The sequence below is a fragment of the Lithobates pipiens genome, unplaced genomic scaffold (assembly GCF_037356315.1).
Source record: "Lithobates pipiens isolate NorthernLeopardFrog02 unplaced genomic scaffold, aLitPip1_a1.2 Scaffold_23, whole genome shotgun sequence".
Lineage (NCBI taxonomy): Eukaryota > Metazoa > Chordata > Amphibia > Anura > Ranidae > Lithobates > Lithobates pipiens.
Window position 1 is genome coordinate 283,448,703 of NW_027507785.1, and position 18,100 is coordinate 283,466,802.

The 18,100-nt window shown below is 38.0% G+C and overlaps 1 protein-coding gene across 7 annotated transcripts in view; it reads right to left on the reverse strand.

Annotated features, from left to right (window-relative positions):
- ELAVL4 (ELAV like RNA binding protein 4) overlaps nucleotides 1-18,100 on the reverse strand; it is a 151,871-nt gene that overhangs the window by 75,130 nt on the left and 58,641 nt on the right. For all 7 annotated transcript variants that reach the window (XM_077450271.1, XM_077450275.1, XM_077450270.1 and 4 more), the window contains exon 2: nucleotides 1,800-2,040. In XM_077450271.1, the coding sequence (XP_077306397.1) occupies nucleotides 1,800-2,040 (241 nt within the window). The remainder of the gene's footprint in view (nucleotides 1-1,799; nucleotides 2,041-18,100) is intronic.

Sequence of the window (18,100 nt, forward strand, 5' to 3'; positions counted from 1 at the left end):
AAACAGTGATTATAAGATGTACATTGACTTGAATTGGCTGGCTTGTGACACCTTCATCACTAGCCACAGGGGCAAAATATGCCCAACAACAACCCCCAATACTCAATGGCTGTAAGCATATTTTTATGACTTACATACAATGTGAGCTGTAATGAGCTAAAGTAGACCTCAATGCTAAAACATTGTCTTGTGATTTTGAATACAGTGGAGAAGGGAAAGAATTTCTGCCATATTGCATTGGTGTCTGTGTCACCGTTGGAGAGATTGCCCTCCATTTTTACAGACAGCAATAGAAGAACTTTTATTAATAGAGTGGGAAAGGATTGGGATGTTTTGGTATTTGTTACTGTCTATGTCTCCATTTGTGAGCTTTACCCTCATTTCCATCTTTCACTGAGACAGAAAAATACAAGAAATCTCCCCAACAAGGACATACATGGGAGAAAATAATCTTTCCCATTCTATCCAAACAAAAATGCTGAAGTTCTACTATGTAAACTTTGGGAAAGTAGGAGATAACTTCTTCAGTAAAATTGCCATGTGAACCAGGTATCACTATGCTTATGGGGGTGTATGAGATGTAGACCTCACTGCATTAAAAGAAGGAACAAAGGAAAGCAGAGGTTTACTTTGTACTTGAGAGGCAAACCTTTTTTTTAATAAATTATTATTAGTTTGAATAGAGTATGGAAGGGTTAGTGCCATGGCACACAAGTGGTCCTGCTGCTGGTGACAACTTTCCATTTACAGAATAGATTTACAGGGCAGAAAAATACCCACCTGTTTTTATTTTTTGCATTGCATCCTTGCTGGTGTATGAGCGAGGTGTTACACCATTGCTGTTGAGTGACATTCTGCAGTGTTACTGTTCACGATGTTGCAATGCCTTGCTCATTCTTCCAGTAAGGGAGCAACACATGTAAACAGGTGATTATTTTCTCTATGTTTCCTAGAAATCTTGTTTTAGGTGACAATTTGCCCACCATAAGCTCCTAAGTTCCAATATGCCTTTAGAACTTTTGTCAATTTTTTATTACTGTCTATGTTCCCACTGCAAAGACTCAGCCTCTCTAGCTGCCCTGATGGCCATGGTCACTGAGACAAAAAAGTTAGGGGAAATTTGAAATGTTACGGTTTTTACCAACAGGAGATGAGAAAAAATCATCCAATAGGGACACCTGTCTAAGCCCTTGTACACACGGTCGGAGATTCCGACAACCAAATCCGTCGGATATTGTCAGTCGGACAAAGTTGTCAGAAAATCCGACGTGATGACGTTATTTCGTTACAAAGGGACTACGTTCACGCTAGTAGCCAATAGCTTTGGTGTAGGAATTTGATCTGAGCATGCGTGGCACTTTGTCCGATCAGAATTCTCTACACATGATCGGAGTATGTCCGATCGGAGCATTTTGTCGGAAAATTTTACCAACGAGTTGGAAAACTTGGTCCGTCGGATACTCCGATGGAAACAGTCTGATGTAGGCCACACACAGTCGGAATATCCGACAAAACTGTCTGATCGGACACATTCCGTCGGAATCCCCGACCCTGTGTACAAGGGCTAAGGAGGGATTTCATCTCACTATGGAGAGATTTTTTATCACTTTCTATTGTGTCTCTAAGACAGGGAGTGGAGAAAAATCTCCCTAATAGGACACAGGCAGCAAAAAATAAACTGCCAAAGGTTTAACCCTTCCCCTACACTAATATTAAAAAAAGGCTATCCATATGCTTAGATGGCATTTCAACTGTGCAGACATCCTTAAGACAGTTATTAGCAAATGGCATATATATACCTGTGATTTTGTCCCGCACCAATTTGCAGGATTCTATTTCCCCGATGCTCCCAAACAGACTTCTAAACTCTTCCTGTGTCATGTTTTGTGGCAAATAGTTGACTATGAGGTTAGTTTTGCTGTCATCTGTAGCTGCCCCGGTCTGCATAGGCGAAGGACAGTTCCTACTGTTACTGGATGGTCCATTGCTCGTATTGGAAGTTGGGCCATTCGACACCTGAGGTTCCATGGTGCTAATTATCTGCAATGCAAACACAGAATTACAGTTAGCTATTTATCTAGTCCAATGTGACAGAATAGGAAGCGCACAGGAAAAATAACAGAACAATATCTATGTCAATATTTGTGAAATAACTTGACATCTGCAAAAATTTAACAGCCCTGATAGGTCAACACAATTGATAAATTGCTTGCTTCAAGTCTAAAGTGGGCACACGGCATCAGTCACATGATGAGATCTGTAAATCTTATTATTTGTTCATATTGATGTTCTGTGTGAATAAAATGTACTGTAACTTGTATGTAGTGTAATCAGAAAATGTTAGGTTTAAAAATGCAAGAGAAGAGACTGTATCGGTCTTTTAAAAAAAAAATAGGAATACTTAAAGTAACTTTCAGGTCTCAAGGAACCCCATTATAACAATTACTATATCTCTAGCTCATGGTACATTAGCCTGAATAATAAATAGAGAAATAAAAATATATAAAGCAAGGATTTTTGCAGCTGTACATAATAACCAATCAGCATCTAACTTCAGCTTTGTCAGTTAAACCTTTACAGTAAAACCTAGAACCTGATTGATTACTATACACAGCTGCACCAGATTCTGTGTGCACCAGTTTTAGTAAACCTCTCTCTTATTGTATTTGACACCAGAGGCTGCTCTGTACTACAAAATTATACTTTAGTAACACCAGTTAAAAATAAACAGTGGAGATATGCCTACATAGAGTGGCCAGTGAAATGGTCCCCTTCATTAGTGGTCAATGGAGATATTTCGACATACATTGGTATAAGTGAAACAGTCCCTTACATTCATAGTCAGTGGAGGTATATCCGCAGGCATTGCTGGTCATGGAAGGGATCACTTACATTAGTGGCCAATGAAATACTCCTTTACATTAATGATCAGTAGAGAAGTGCTCCACATAACTGGTGATTGTGGGAGAGGTTCCCCCTTATATTGGTGGTCAGTGGAGATATACCTGCATACATTGATGTTCAGTGAAATACTCCCTTACATTGGTGGTCAGTGGAGAAGGGTTCCACATAATTGGGGGTCAAAGCAGATGGCTAATAGGATTATCGGTGTCAGTGGTTACTTGATGGAAAGTAAGATAGTGCTCATTGCTCACAGACCCCCCCCCCCCCCCCCCAGCAAACTTAGAAAGAACCCTAGGGTTCCACAAGACCCTGGTTGAAAAAGGCTTGTCTAGCTTACAAAATATTTAGTTTTGTTAAGTAGCCAATCAAATTCTACTGGCGTTCTTCTAGTTTAGAGAAGAAATAATGGTATTTTAAACATTAAAGATAATTAAAAAATTAAAGGAAATAAATTCAATGCTAATTGTAGTTCATCTCGTAACCCTCACTTCTGGTAATAATAAAATACAACAAAAAATAATTAGACGACTACTATAATCACTGGCATCTATTGAAAACAATGTTTCACATAGAAGGGAGACGTGAGTTGTTATTGGACCACATTACATATGCCATGCTTATTCTGAGTTTATCTTCTATATAGTGCATTTACTCCAAAATGCACTTTAACTTTTATTTAGGTTCATATTATATATTTATATAAGTCAGTTAAAAAGAATCCAGTGTCATATGTCCCTGCCAGGATTAGTGTATCTACTGTCTAGTATTATATTAAAGTCTGGTTGTATGTTTTTGTCTTCGTTTTTTTCAAAGGGGGGTCTGTCAGCACTTTACTTATTTCTATAAATACATTGACATAAATAAAACTTTGACAGGTACATTATACATGTAATTTATCTGTGGAGTTCAGTCTTAATTAGTTTTATTAATTACCCGAAATCTGTTTTTGCAGACCAATATGTTGCTATAGTATATTACATAAAACAAACAAAGCAAAGCAAAATGTATTAGATAAAGCTTCTCCTGAGTCATCTTTTGCCCTATTGTCTGAGTCATCATGCCTTCATTGTCTGCTTGTAATGCTGTAAGTAATAACAAGTAATAGAAAAACTAATTATATAAATGAAAAGCTATAAATACTATGATCACTGAAGGACAAATGAAAGATAACAAGATAAACTAGGCATTCTTCACAAAGAGCTTCCAGGCAACAAGTAAAATTGCTCACTGAACTACTAATACTAGCTACATGGTAACTTTACAATTTTTTTTTTTTTTTATATATAATCATTGTACGATTCCATGCAGCCAGACTAAACTGTGCTCCCATCAGATCCTTTTATTTAGTGATAGACAAATCTGCCCAGGTTAGATTTGTCAAGGGTTTGGCGAAAATTGCTCATAATTCAGTGAATCTGAACTTCAAGTTCAAGACAAACCCTATTCAAGCCTTTGGGTAGTGAATTCTGCAATGTCGGCAAGTTTTTAGGGCTATTAGGCAAGCTACTGTAAAACAAAAAGGCATATAAAGCTAAGCACTACCATTGGGGGCATGTATCAATGCAAAAAATAAATACATTTAAATTAAAGACTGTATAGCAGGCTTTGAGGACAACACAAAAAAATGCACAAATACGATGTAATATAATTAGGGGTGCCTTGAAATATTAAAAAATTGTATAATCTTCACGGCCCTGCTTGTGGAATTTATTTTTTTCTTTTACAATTAGCTTGGCTGACAGCAGCAACATCCTAATCTTTTTTATTCAAGTTTGAGAATAATATTTATTTCATGTAGTTTTAGCAGCAACACAAGCTTTTTTGTCAAACGTTAATATGCCTGCTTTGACCGGCTAAATGAAAGTGTCCAGTAGTTAGCTATGGCTGTCCCTGTTCTTGCTGATGGCCTACAAACTCTCATTAAGAATTAAGAGACTGCAGATGATATAGCAGTGTAAAATTGGTTTGTTACAGTTGGGGGAGAATTTGTTGGAATTTACTAGGAAAAAGAGAGTACAGATATAAGTTTTCAAGGAATTATGATACTGTAGATGACTCAACTGTGCACAATTGGCCAGCAACTGGAGAAAAGAGGCTGGGGCTTTACTGCAAGAATAAAGATACTGCAGATTATATAATAGTGTAAAACTGGCCAGCAGCAGGCTAGTTATAATCAGGGATAATAGGCCTAACTGGTGTATGTCTAACTTTTATTTTATCTATGGGGATAGGGGGTTGAATTGAATGTGAGTGATATAATATAAAGTGTTTTAGATGCACACTGTTGTTGAGTGATGCAAAGAAAATGCAGCCTAAATGACAGATGGCCAGTAACTAATGAACTAAAGTGGTAGTAAATGTTTTTTTTTTTTTACCTACAGGTAAGCTTATAATAAAGCTTACCTGCAGGTGCAATGAATATCGTCTAAACGTGCACTGTTTAGGAGATATTCTAGTGAGCAGCAGATATATTAGTCAGCAGCCAGTGATACACGCGCCGTTCCTTCAGAGCTCTATGCCATGGCCCTGACTCCCATGCATGCGCATGTTAGGTTTACTACCATTTTAAAGCTTGACTCCGGAAAGATTTTCATATAAATATATTTCTTAAGAGCCAGAAAGCATATCATTTCACTTTGTGTGCGTCAAATGCCTTTGCAAACCCAGGCTTTAAATTAACAGTAACATCCGAGGGAGCTGTGGGAGGGACCCAGCAGGCCCACCCATTACAGGCTGCCTGTGGAAAACTAAAGGGGGTGGAAAGGAGACCAGTTACCCTGCACAATGAGAGAGCTGCAATGACCAGTCTTGATTACAAGCTTCTACAAAAAGGTAAAACTTTGCACTGGATTACTGCACAGATCTGGAAGATCTGGAAGAAACACAAAAAGCACCCAGAGAGTCTCATAAGAATACAAAACTATTTAGACATTGTTTACTTATCCCAGAGTTCAGCTGTAAGGACCCCCCCAAGCTTAAAAATAAAAAAGCCCTATAAAAAACACACAAAAAATTCTCAAGTTACTATCCCTGAAACAAAACCTTGCTCTAATAAAAAATGCAGTTTAACCTAAAATAAAGGCCCTATCAGAATAAAATAAAAGCTGTTTATTTTAAAATGAACATTTCATCCCTGAAACAAAAAGGGAATTTGTGTAACATAACAAAAAATTGTTAGATATAGATGGCCTATAAAGAAGACTTGGGCTGCCTCTTTTATGTTGTAAGCACCAGTCTTCTCAGTACTACCCCAGTGCTGTTGTGCCATCACAGACCATATGAATAGTTACTGCCAATGCTAGAAAGCAGCAAAGGGAGGCAGAGACTACCTTGCTAGAGGGCAACAATGTACCCTGTATGGCCAAATAATTGTAGACATCCAAAACCAAGGGGATAATATGGAGTGCCCCCTCCCCCTTTGTGGCTATAACTGCTTCTACTTTTCTGGAAAGCTTTCCACATGATTTTGGAGTGTTTCTATGGAAAACTGTGCCCAATTAGCCAAAACAACATTTGTGAGGTCAGGTATTGAGGTTGCATGAGAAGATCAGTCTTTCAATCACCATTCCATTTAATTCCACACATGTTGATGTTGGGGCTCTGTGCAAACCAGTTCAGGGGCACAGTCATGTTGAAAAAGAAAAGGGCCTTCACCCAACGTTTGCCACAAGGTTGGAAGTGCACAATTTTCTAAAAAGTTTTTCGTATGTATGCTGTAGCAACAGCAGAATCCTTCACTGGAAACATCTGAACTCAACCATTTAGAGGGGTATACACTTGTTTGGACATATAGATGTCCACAAAATATGGCCATATAGCGTAAGTAAACATCTTTTTTGTTACAAGTTTAATGTTTGGATGCACAATGAACAAGCTGGGGTTAGAAGCTCGTTGGTTTCTATTCAGAAGTGAGCCTGATTTTCCACTTTCCAGCTTTAGTAAATAAACCCCATTGTGTACTTAAAATTGGGGTATGCCTGTATGTATGTTTACTATGCTTTCTAATTATGGCAGAGTATAACAGTTTTTCATCTAATTATTAAACCCCTTTCAAAGTGTACAAGTGTAGAGATGTTCTACACATTTATGTAAGATCTTTATTCAACCAATAAAAATGTAATAAATGGCGCATATATGACCTTTAGGCTAGGCTCACATTGCTGCAATCTGATTTTCAGTGCAAGTAGTCAGTCAGTGCATGTAGTGCAACCAACTTGGATGCGACGTGGATGTAGGCAGGCCCTTGTACTACATAGTTGAAGGTAAATCTAAAGGAAATTGAATAAAAAGATAACATAATGTAAGGCCAGTCTAAGTCTGAAAATCATGTTTGGCTTTCTAATAAGAAAGCCCAGCATTGCCTGCATATTTTTTTTTGGCTGCCTGGCTGACCTAATTAAGGCGTTGCCACTTCTGCCAGGAGAGGGGGGGGGGGGGTCTGTTAGACGGGTCCATTTTTATCACAGCAGATGAAAGATATACTGCACCTGCTAGCTGAGCATAGAAAAAAAATATTAATATCTAATATTTTAATAAATAAATAATATGTATTTAAATACAAAGCTTTCTTTTGAATGTCAAACATACGTGTACCTTTTCACAGTACATTCAATTGCTAAAGTACCTTCTGTGTTCTGCGCACATTACTCGTCAGCACAATAATCTGCCTGTAAGGTATAGATTGTAATATAAGCAATGGAACTGACTTGCTGGGACTGAAATGCAAATACAGCATTAATACTACATGTTTCCAGATCTATTTTTTTTTTTTCTGTTTTGCTGCCCTTGACAATTTGTGATAAAAATAAACAGCTATCATGGGAAAAAAAGCAGACCATGCAGTTGAAAAACCTTTTAAGCTGTTTAGTAGCTTTTTTGCAATTCAGTCAGATAAACAGTAATAAGGTAATATTATGTAAGTAGCAGTATGGGGTTGATTAAATGGTGGAAGATGGAGCGCAGATAATGACCTCTCTGTGCATCCTCATTGGGAGTTGTGCTTCAGCGACATTTCCTTAATTTATGTGATAATGTGTCATGTTTACTTTAGCTGAATGTAAATGTACAGACATGTATCCAGATAAAGGAAATGAATAAAGTGTAACATACACATACAGTAAGTCCAAAGTTGCACTGATATGTTCCAAGTCCATTTCAAGCAGAGGTCTTCAAACTTTCCAAACAAAGAGCCATTTGGGGGGCCAGATTGTGGTCAGTGAAAATAAAAAATACTTAAATTCCCTGACGTCAATGGAAGTTAACAATGTCCAGACTCAGGGATCTCAGAAAATAAAACACGCCCCAATTAAATAAATAGTGCCTTCATTATTGGCAATAATGGGAGTAATAGTGCCCTATTGATGGCATCAGAATGAGGAATAGTGCCAGCGGGAGTAATAGTGTCCCATCGTTGGTGTCAGTGGAAGGAATTGTGCCCTGTAAATGGTATCAATGGAAGGAATAGTACTCTATCATTGGTGCTATAAGGAAGAATAGTGCCCCATTGTTGATGTCAGTGGGAAGAATAGTGCTTCAACGGCCAGTTAAATGCAACTATAGAGCTGCAGTTTTGGAACCACCCATTTAAAGTTAGTGTAAACCCTAACTGAATGACATTCAGTTAGCTTAAGCACAATACATCGTAAACAATTTAATTTATTTTCAAATAAAATAGTTTTCACATTTTTTTCAAATTTTTTGCATATATGGGTAATAATACAGGTCAACATACTATGCACTTTAACATTGCCCTTTGGATTTCTTTGCTCGGTTTACTAAAATAATCCTTAAACTTGGGTGAAAGGACTGGAAAAATCCCAACTACTGAAAATAGTATGTTTACCAGAAAACAAATCAGAAACAAATTTTGTAAGCTCAATCAAATAAAAATGGTTGGCAAACTTCAGGAGCTTGTAGCAATCCCCATGAATTCACTTTACTGAAGTCAGACCAGTACAAAATTAATTTTGATTGGAAGCTAGCATGCACTGCTCTGTTAATGGAAATTACAGTCCTAGACTAGAATCGGATGTCCTATCTTTCAGTTAGCATCACTGCTACAATTTGGCCATGTAGAGGTTTCCTAGAGGACAATACTACCTTCACAGCAAAAGTGGTAATATTATACAAAGGGATTTTCAACTTTTTCCTCTTCCCTTTCACAAAAAGAGCATTAAAACTACGGTATGACTGTATGTTCACTGCATGCACAGTATATATCGGCAAGTCAATGTTCAAGAGAACCTTGTGGATGATTCTGGGTGCAAAACACTGTGATTGATGGTAGAAAGATTTTTTTTCACCTAAAATTAGCCTAGCTGTTGAACTAATGGCTAGCAGTATACCACCCCTCCCTCTTAATTTTGGTGGGTGCGTTAATCACTGCACACAGCAAGTGTAATTAAAAATCGTCTTTTGTAGAGGAATATTTTTCTACATGCACGGGTACTTCAATCTTGGCCTATTCCAACTCCACAAGCTCTGCATTGAAACCAAATTCCAGTTTTCTTTTTTGTAAAAGCTTAATTGAACAAGCTGAAGTTAGAAGCTGATTGGCCACCATGCACAGCTGCACCAGATTTAGCACTCTCAGGTTTTAGTAAATCAACCACACAAGGTCAGCCACTATGTCGGAGGACAATGGCAGGTTAAAAAAAAACGCCCGACATTTGGTCTGTGTGTATGTCGGCCTGGAAAACAAGCAGCCATCTGACTCCCGATTAGCGCTCAGCCAATGCTAGAGAGTGCTGATCGGAGTGTTCTGGCGGGGGGGCCATCCCCCCATCAGAATACAACAGCTCAGCGGAGGAGATGGCTGAACTAACCTTGCATGGTTAGTACAGGGGCTCTGAATGGAGCTGACGTTTTTTTTTTTCTGTGCAACCCGTGGGTTAAAACTGTTAGTGTGTACGGGGCTATAGTCAAAGGAGTAAGAAGAGCAATAGCATCTAAAGAATCCACGTAATGAGAAACCCTGATGAAGGGAGGCATTCTCAACCCTTGAAATGCTTTGGAAATTGATTTGCATTGAAATACTGAATGATTGAAGATCCTCCATTTGTTTATTTTGTTGCACTTCACATACTGCACATTGTTCATGCAAGCAGGAGGCAAAATATCACATGTGGAAAATTGTGATAAAAATGGCAATGAGGTCTAAATATGATATATTTGATCTAAATAAATATATATATATATATATATATATATATATATATATATATATATATATATACATATACATATACATATACATATATATATATATATATATATATATATATATATATATATATATATATATATATATATATATATATATATATATATATATACATATATACATATATATATATATATATTTATACATACATTTATATATATATATATATATATATATATTTTTTTTAAAGAGATTTGTATACAGAGAGAGAGGGAGTATATATATACATATATACATATACATATATACATATATATATAGTGTACTGCTATTGGGGGTAAAAATCCCATGCTCATTGCCTTAAAATTCCTAGTAAAATTCTAAATAAATAAAAATGTGTTCAAAAAAAGAATAATGCAACAGTAAACACTACTACAACATATTAAAATTGACCTCCGGATCTCTTTACCTTCAGTCTCACAAATGTTCCTTTTTCCTATGTAGTGTATTGTAAAGTTAATGTGGCACCCATTCTCTTTGCAACCAGCAATAAGATTTGTTTTTATTATTGCTATATATGCAGAATAAGAAATTCTTGGTGGTGGTGATGTTGCTGGCCCCAAGTTGTGTTGCCATTTTAAGGTTAAATAAATCAGAATTGTAAATATATTCATGAATAGGTGTCACTAAAGGATATGTATAATAACAGTGAGATGAATTTTTTAAACCATGTCATATTGCATAAGTAGAACGAGTTTGAGTTGAAGCTTAGGGCCGTATTCCATGAAAGAAAAGTTCCCTCAGTAACAGACTGCGCTGAGTTCCCAGAAATAGTAATTGTGCCTGCCTTTGCTGTCAGGCCTTGTGCACAGAAAGGCTCCCAGATGCATCTCAAGTGATAGAAGCTCCGTCACATCCCCATAGTCCCCTGGCAGGTCTATTCTAACCATTGCCATCATCAAACCTAATCCGTGCCCACCTGCATCTAGGCCAGTCACCTTCTGACCCTCTTTTCCCTGGATTTCCTGTCACCCTCCTCAACATTTACTGTCCCTGTTAATGGCACTTGTGAAAACCCCTCCATTAGCTGAAATGAGAAATCTCTCAAAGTGTGTGTGACACCCAGCACCACTTCGCACCTGCTCTGCGGATCTGCTAATTTCACGCTTGCCGCTTCATATCAGAAATCCTTGTAGACAGATTGAGGTCCCTTAACTTCCCCTGGTGTATAGTAGAGTGGGCCACATGACCTCCTGCTACCGTATGTCATCGCCTCAAAGATGGATTCTTGGTGCATGGGTTAACCCTTTCACTGCCTAAAAAAGCACAGTCTCCGTGATAAAAGCAGAATCTAATTGTGTTGTTAAAATGCTACACTAAGCGCTATTGGTATCTTTAATAGGCACAGGCTCCCAGTGCAATTGCTGTTAAGAACATTCTTTATTTTCAGTGGAAAAATAATTCTAGGAGTCCAGTAAAATATCAGAAGTACAAATCTCATAAATCACTGTAGAATCCCAGACTGTGTTAGCAAAAATATAATGTGTAAGCAGCTGGGATGTAGCCGGAGGAGTGAATCTTCCCTTATTGAAGCAGCAGATCTGAGAATCTTATATGCAGTACATAAGTGACTCAGCCTAGCAGAGATTGCATATAGCTAAAAACAACTCAACTCAAAGTCCCCCTCCTTCCCCTGCATTGGCAATGTTGTCGAAACCCTAAAAAAAAAATGATATCCTGTATATTACTGGTAGTAAATAGTCACATTCAGATAGACTTGTTCTGTAATGTTGAAGATGTGTTATAGCTTATCAAAGCTGCTTCTTCAGTTACAATAAGTGAGAACATAATCTAGCATTATATCCACACAGGTACCATAATACAATCACCATGGAATGTGTAGATGTTGACTTTCAAGAAAGGAATGGGAAATGTGACATTTGCGGAACCGACCTGTTCTAGTTCATAATCTCATCCTTGGTGTCAGGGAATTTGCAACTAGAATAGGGTGGTTGGGACACCGGTGTGTCTTCCTGATACTCATTACCTAGGTTCACACTGTGGCCATGCAGGAACCAGCGCAAATCCAGTGCCGGTTCCCGCATCAAATCTCTCCTGCAAGCAGTTCACACTGCCCTCTATGAACCACTGCAGATGTCAATACAATGCTAATGACACCCCCAGAACAATTCACAGATCGCAGTGCAGACTGTGGATTCGGACAGGAATTGCCTTGCAAGGGGGAGAACGCCCATGTGATCCGATTCCAGTGCGGGGGAAAAAATGTTCCTGCAGCTTTTTTGTGTGAATCCAATGTGAGTTCAGCCATACAACTTTATGGGTGAACTCGCATTGCACAGACATCGCATGCGATTGGCACCACAGCGCAGGTGCAAATTACATGTGATGTCTGTGTTCACTATAGCTTGAACACTTAATGGAGGTGTGGCTTGAAGAAGCTTGAAGAGGCTATCTTTCAAATTACAGAACAAGTCCAGTTGACTAACTACTACCAGATATACCATAACCTGGCTGAATGAGAACCTTCACAGGTATATTGTGAAGGTTATATTATTAATCTAAGACTATATATAGATGTGTTATGGCACTTCACTACGTCTCTTCAAACAGAAATAGATCAATAAAATCAATAAGCAAAATGTGTTTTTTGTTTTTTTTTTTCAGGAAAAATAGTTGCTTTAGGCTGGAGCACAAAAGGGTTGATTTAGTAAAACTGAAGAGTACAAAATCTGGTGCAGCTCTGCATAGGAACCAATCAACTTCCAGGGTTTTTGTTTTTGCTGAACCGAAGCTGATTGGCTACCACCATGCACAGCTGCATCAGAATCTAGTTTTAGTAAATCAACCCCAAAGTTTTACAATTATAACAGGAGACAAGAAGCAAGTTCACAATATATAAAATTAAGATCCTTGTACTGTCCTTAATGTTGTCCTTGTTCACTAATGATAATACGCATCCCCCAGGAATGGCCATTCCTGGAGCGCTTATTGTCATTAGTGAATAAGGAAAGCCTCCATAGCACCCCTTTTCTGACTATTTATGTGATTTAAGATGTTTGGCCACCTGAAATCCAGTTAGGACAAGATGTGACCATGGGGTGTGTGTGTGCTCCCTTTTATGGACCTACCCATGTTAAGTATCAGGAATCTTCATGAAGAGGGGGGGCAACAAACTGTGCATCATTGTTTGTTGCCCTCCCCTTCACGATGTAACATAACAACACCACTTGTTTCTTATACAGATGAGTTCACCTAAGAGGTCCCCTGAAGACGCATAATGAGCGAAACACGCTGTGATATAGAACCCTTGGACACCCCTTCCTTGGAATATTTTAGTTTTTTTTTGTGTTTGGTTGTGTTTTTACCTTTATTCTCTATACCTATAATAATGGAATGGGAGGGTTGTTAAAGGTGTCTGGTAATAGGTTTGTACTGATGTATACTCCTTTTAACCACTCTCTGGATTTTAATATACTTTGTGTAATTAAACATATATGTTTTTAATTAATGTTGTCTATTGTTTTTGTCTGAAGTTGAAGGCAAAGCACTTTAAAAGTCCCACAAGTTTTATTTTCTGTTTTTCTATATTCATTGTAATTAGGGATATGGTTCTGAGGATACCCATTCATGCCAGATCTTATTTAGACAGTGCAATTACATGTTGGAAGATTCATGGATGGCTTGTCAAGTTAGCTATATAAGGCAGGCGCCACAACCCGATAACTGGCTACTCCAGAGCAAAGAGTGTTATGAAAGTAACAGGCCGCTGATCTGCAGGTAGAAAGAATGGGAAATGTACTAAAAGATGGTAATTACTGCTGATAAAGTGGTCCTCATGTAAAATTAATGAGGACTGCATGCCAAGCCAGGACTTCACTCTACGTGCTTTATAGGAGCTCTTTGCTGCTAACTAAATGGTTGCGTTGTGTGCAGGAGGCATGGTGTTAGTGGACCTTGTTATACATTATACAGTAGGCACTGATATACTTCACAAGGCATTATTTTATGGTTTTCAATTAAGAGCTTTATCCAATACTGTATTAGTAAAAAAAAAAATATATATAGTTAATTTGAACATAGGTTAACAAATTACTGTACTTATATAATAACACAAATATGTAGTAAAATAAATCATTAAAATGTCTTTGTTTAGTACGAATTCAGCAAATATAGTACAGCATAAATACACCTAAAGCAACAAATCTTTCTATTCTGTAAATGTCTTTGGAAACAGAAGCATTAGCATGAATAATTTCCATCATGCACCACCAACCATCCATATATTTCTGACATGGGTTCCATTTACTAAAGGTGAACGGGCTTTTTTCTTTGCCAGGGAATTTTTCCCAGAGGTTAGTGAATGTGGACTTTTACTTTGCAAAGAATACCCAATCACGTGCAAGGAAAGTAAAAAAATAAAATGTTTTGCTTGCTTGTGATTGGGTGATAGAAGTCAGCAGAGCTTCACCTCATTCACTGAGCTCTAAGGAATATACCCTTGCAAAGTGAACAGCCTATTTGCCTTTAGTAAATCACCATCATAGTCTCAGTAAACACACCTGCATCTAAGATAAAGGAGTCGACTTACAAAGGACAAATAGGCTGCAAGTTCATGCTGCAAGGGAATGTTCCCTTGGCTTAGTGAATACACTGAAAAACCACATGGAAAATAATACCTACCTAATCACATGCAAATAAAATATAAAAATGTTTTATTTTTTTTCTTGTACAGTACATGATTGAATGATGGAAGTCAGCAGAGGTTCATCTTATTTACCAAGCTAAGGAAAAATTCCCTTGCAAAATGAACAGTCTGTTTGCCTTTATTAAATTAACCCCAAAAAAGTCTAACAAGGTTGGGTAAAGTTCTGTGGAAATACAACAGGACAAGCCAGTTGTTATTAAAGTGTAACTAACCCTAACAATTAATGTATTTTATTTGCTTTATTTTTGATCTGTTAAATAAACTAGTGAAAGTGGTGTGTTATATGTATTTTACAAGAAAAAAGTAGTTGACCCTGCCAGAAATTCAGACAGCTCATAATTTCCTTTGCTCTCTTCTGCACTGAAATCCCAAGTGGTGTTATCAGTCCTGTCCAGTTTTCCTCTGTGAACTACAGAAGGTCACCCTCCCATATAAAGGGGATGAAGAAAGAATGAGATGTTTTGTAGCCCTAACCCACATCCTTCCCTAGGGTGGCAACACTGCAGTGAGCATGGTTGCCCTAGACCAGCAAGTGTGTTGTTGGATGGATCACCAGGTGAAAATAAAGGAACAAAAAACAAATGCAGCCATCTTAGCTAAGAACTGGTAAGCGGCAATATATTACATATTTGTTCTTGGGTTTGGGCACACTTTAAAGGGGTTGTAAACCCTTGTGTTTTTTCACTCCGCCACCCCATTTTACTTACCTGAGCCCTGGAATTTCACACGCCAGAAACGCGATCTTCCTCTGCCCGGGGGATCTTAGCTCTTGATTGGATAGATTGATAGCAGTGCAGCCATTGGCTCCAATGATGCAGGCTCCAGGGGGATGGGGCTGAGTCTGGCATTGGTGTCTATGGATGCAAATGCTGGACACGAGAGCACGCCGCCAAGGTAATCCCCCCCCCAGGAGAGCGCTTCTCCTAGGGGGTCATCTGATATGGGAAGGAGCCGTGAGACTCCAGAAGATGATGTCCGGGGCCACTCTGTGCAAAACGAGCTGCACAGTGGAGGTAAGTATGATCTGTTTGTTATTTTAAAAAAATAAAACACGAGCCTTACAATCACTTTTAGTTACAAAGGATTAGGACAGATCTTAGAATGGTACTTATCGGTGGTCTTAAAATTTTGGGCATTATGAATTTTTAAGCCTCTAAGATATTGTAAAATGTTCATCTCAGGTTCAGTAGTATTCCTAATCTATTCCTAATATCACTTTTAGTATACATGGACAAGCCATGCATGCAACCAAACATTTCCTGCATGGCGTCCAGGAATTTTGGAGTATGTGAAGCATGTAATATAGTTATTAGGTAGTATGGTATAAGACAGTGTTTCTCAACTCTAGTTTTCAAGGAACCCCAACAGGTCATCTTTTCAGGCTTTCCATTTTTTTTTTTTCACAGGTGATTTGATCAGTTTCACTACCTTAGTAATTACCACAGCCGTTTCATCTGAAGGTAATCCTGAAAACATGACCTGTTGGTGGCGCCTTGAAGACTGGAGTTGAGAAACACTGGTATAAGATATAGTTACTGTTGGAGAGATTTACTAAAACTGGAGCACACATAATCTGGTGCATCTCAGCATAGAAACCTATCAGTATCCAGGTTTTATTGTCAAAGCTCAATTGAACAAGCTAAAGTCAGAAGCTGATTGGTTTCTATGCACAGCTGCACCAGATTCTGTGCACATCAGTTCTAGTAAATCTCCCCCCTTCATGTCTACTGATACACTTAGATATAAACAAACACCATATTGCATCATCTGTTTGGCACCTTTTACTGGGTATTCACCTAGCTCCACAGATAAATCAGCGACACCTCTGTACATTGAAATACAAATTATGTTCCATAACTCGAAATATCCAAAAATTACATTGCAGCACTTCTTTTATAACCCCAATTTTCTTTTATGACTCCAAATATCAATAATTAAACTGAAGCACTTCTCCTCAAACTCCATTCTTCCGAATGAATGATGCCAATCAGTTCAAATATTCTCCTCTCTAATTTTTAGGAGCTTGTATGCACCGTAAAATGCGCTTGTTGTGTCAAGGTGTGAATAGAGGGTTATAATTCTGAATTATGTATAGCGACACACTTAGCAAGCAGTGAAATAGGAAAAGTGGCAGCAGAGGTTGCAATTTTAAACTGGGCCCCTGCTGCTGCGGGACCCCTAGGGGCCAACATATCCAAACATCCCCAACATCGCAAGCAAGTATTATTTAATATCGTCATCTAGATGAGAGGTTATACACTGTGCAATGTAGGGGGGGGGGGGGTTATAGGAGCCTTGGGAGGGGGGTGCTAGGTGTGAAGGGGTTTATCATGGTTGGGGGTTTTAGACAAAGAAGATAATGGGGCAGGCAGTTTGCTGAAGTGGAATTTATTAGGGTTGGGAGCACTGAGTACAGAACTGAAAAAATTTGATCCTGGCTGAAATTTTGCCCTAGCTAATATTCATTTAGGTTTAAAAAATACTCAATTAAATTCAACTGCCTATAACCCCTGCAAATTTTGGTTCAGATGAAGGCAAAAAAAAAAAAACAGAAACCCTGTAGGGGCTGCAGAAACACGGAAGAAAAAAAAATCCTGACAACCTCCCACTCAAGTAAAATCAAATATATTTGATAGATTAAAATGTTTTTCCAATATTTTACTATCAGAAAATGTAAAGCATTGTGTGGATAGATTTCATCAAGATATAAAGGCTTTTTACTAATTTTGTCATCTTTAATTTTTATCTCTTTTCACCTCTCTAGATCTCCTATGATTATCCTTAAAATAGAGAATAGGCATCATTCTTTGTATATTGATGTCAACCTGTTTTTGCTGGTTGCCTCTGAAAACAGTAGCATGGAAAGCTTGCCTTTAGGGATAAGTTGACAATAAGGACTGAACTTTGCACATCCCAGAATTCAACATGGGACCTCAGAAACCTATTGAGAGGCATTTCATATTAATATACGGGAGGCGCTAAGGGCAGTCCTCAGCTCCAGGTCGGCCAAGCCAAGAAGCACCACAATGTAGAAACCTCCGTTGTTTGGAAGCCAGCTGGACACCAATGCAGCAAAAGAATGGTAACTAAGTTCTGAAAATGAGCACTAGCTGGTGCACATTTAAACATGGGGAGTGAAGGAAAGGTAAGTATGTGCAGCTGGTAAACATTTAAAGTATAACTAAATCCAAAAAACAAATATTTAATATAATACAGATTACATGTTCTTACATTTGGTGGCTTCATTAGTGTTCTTTTTTAGTCAAAGTACATTTTCTGCAAATACAGTAAAATAACTTTATCTCAGA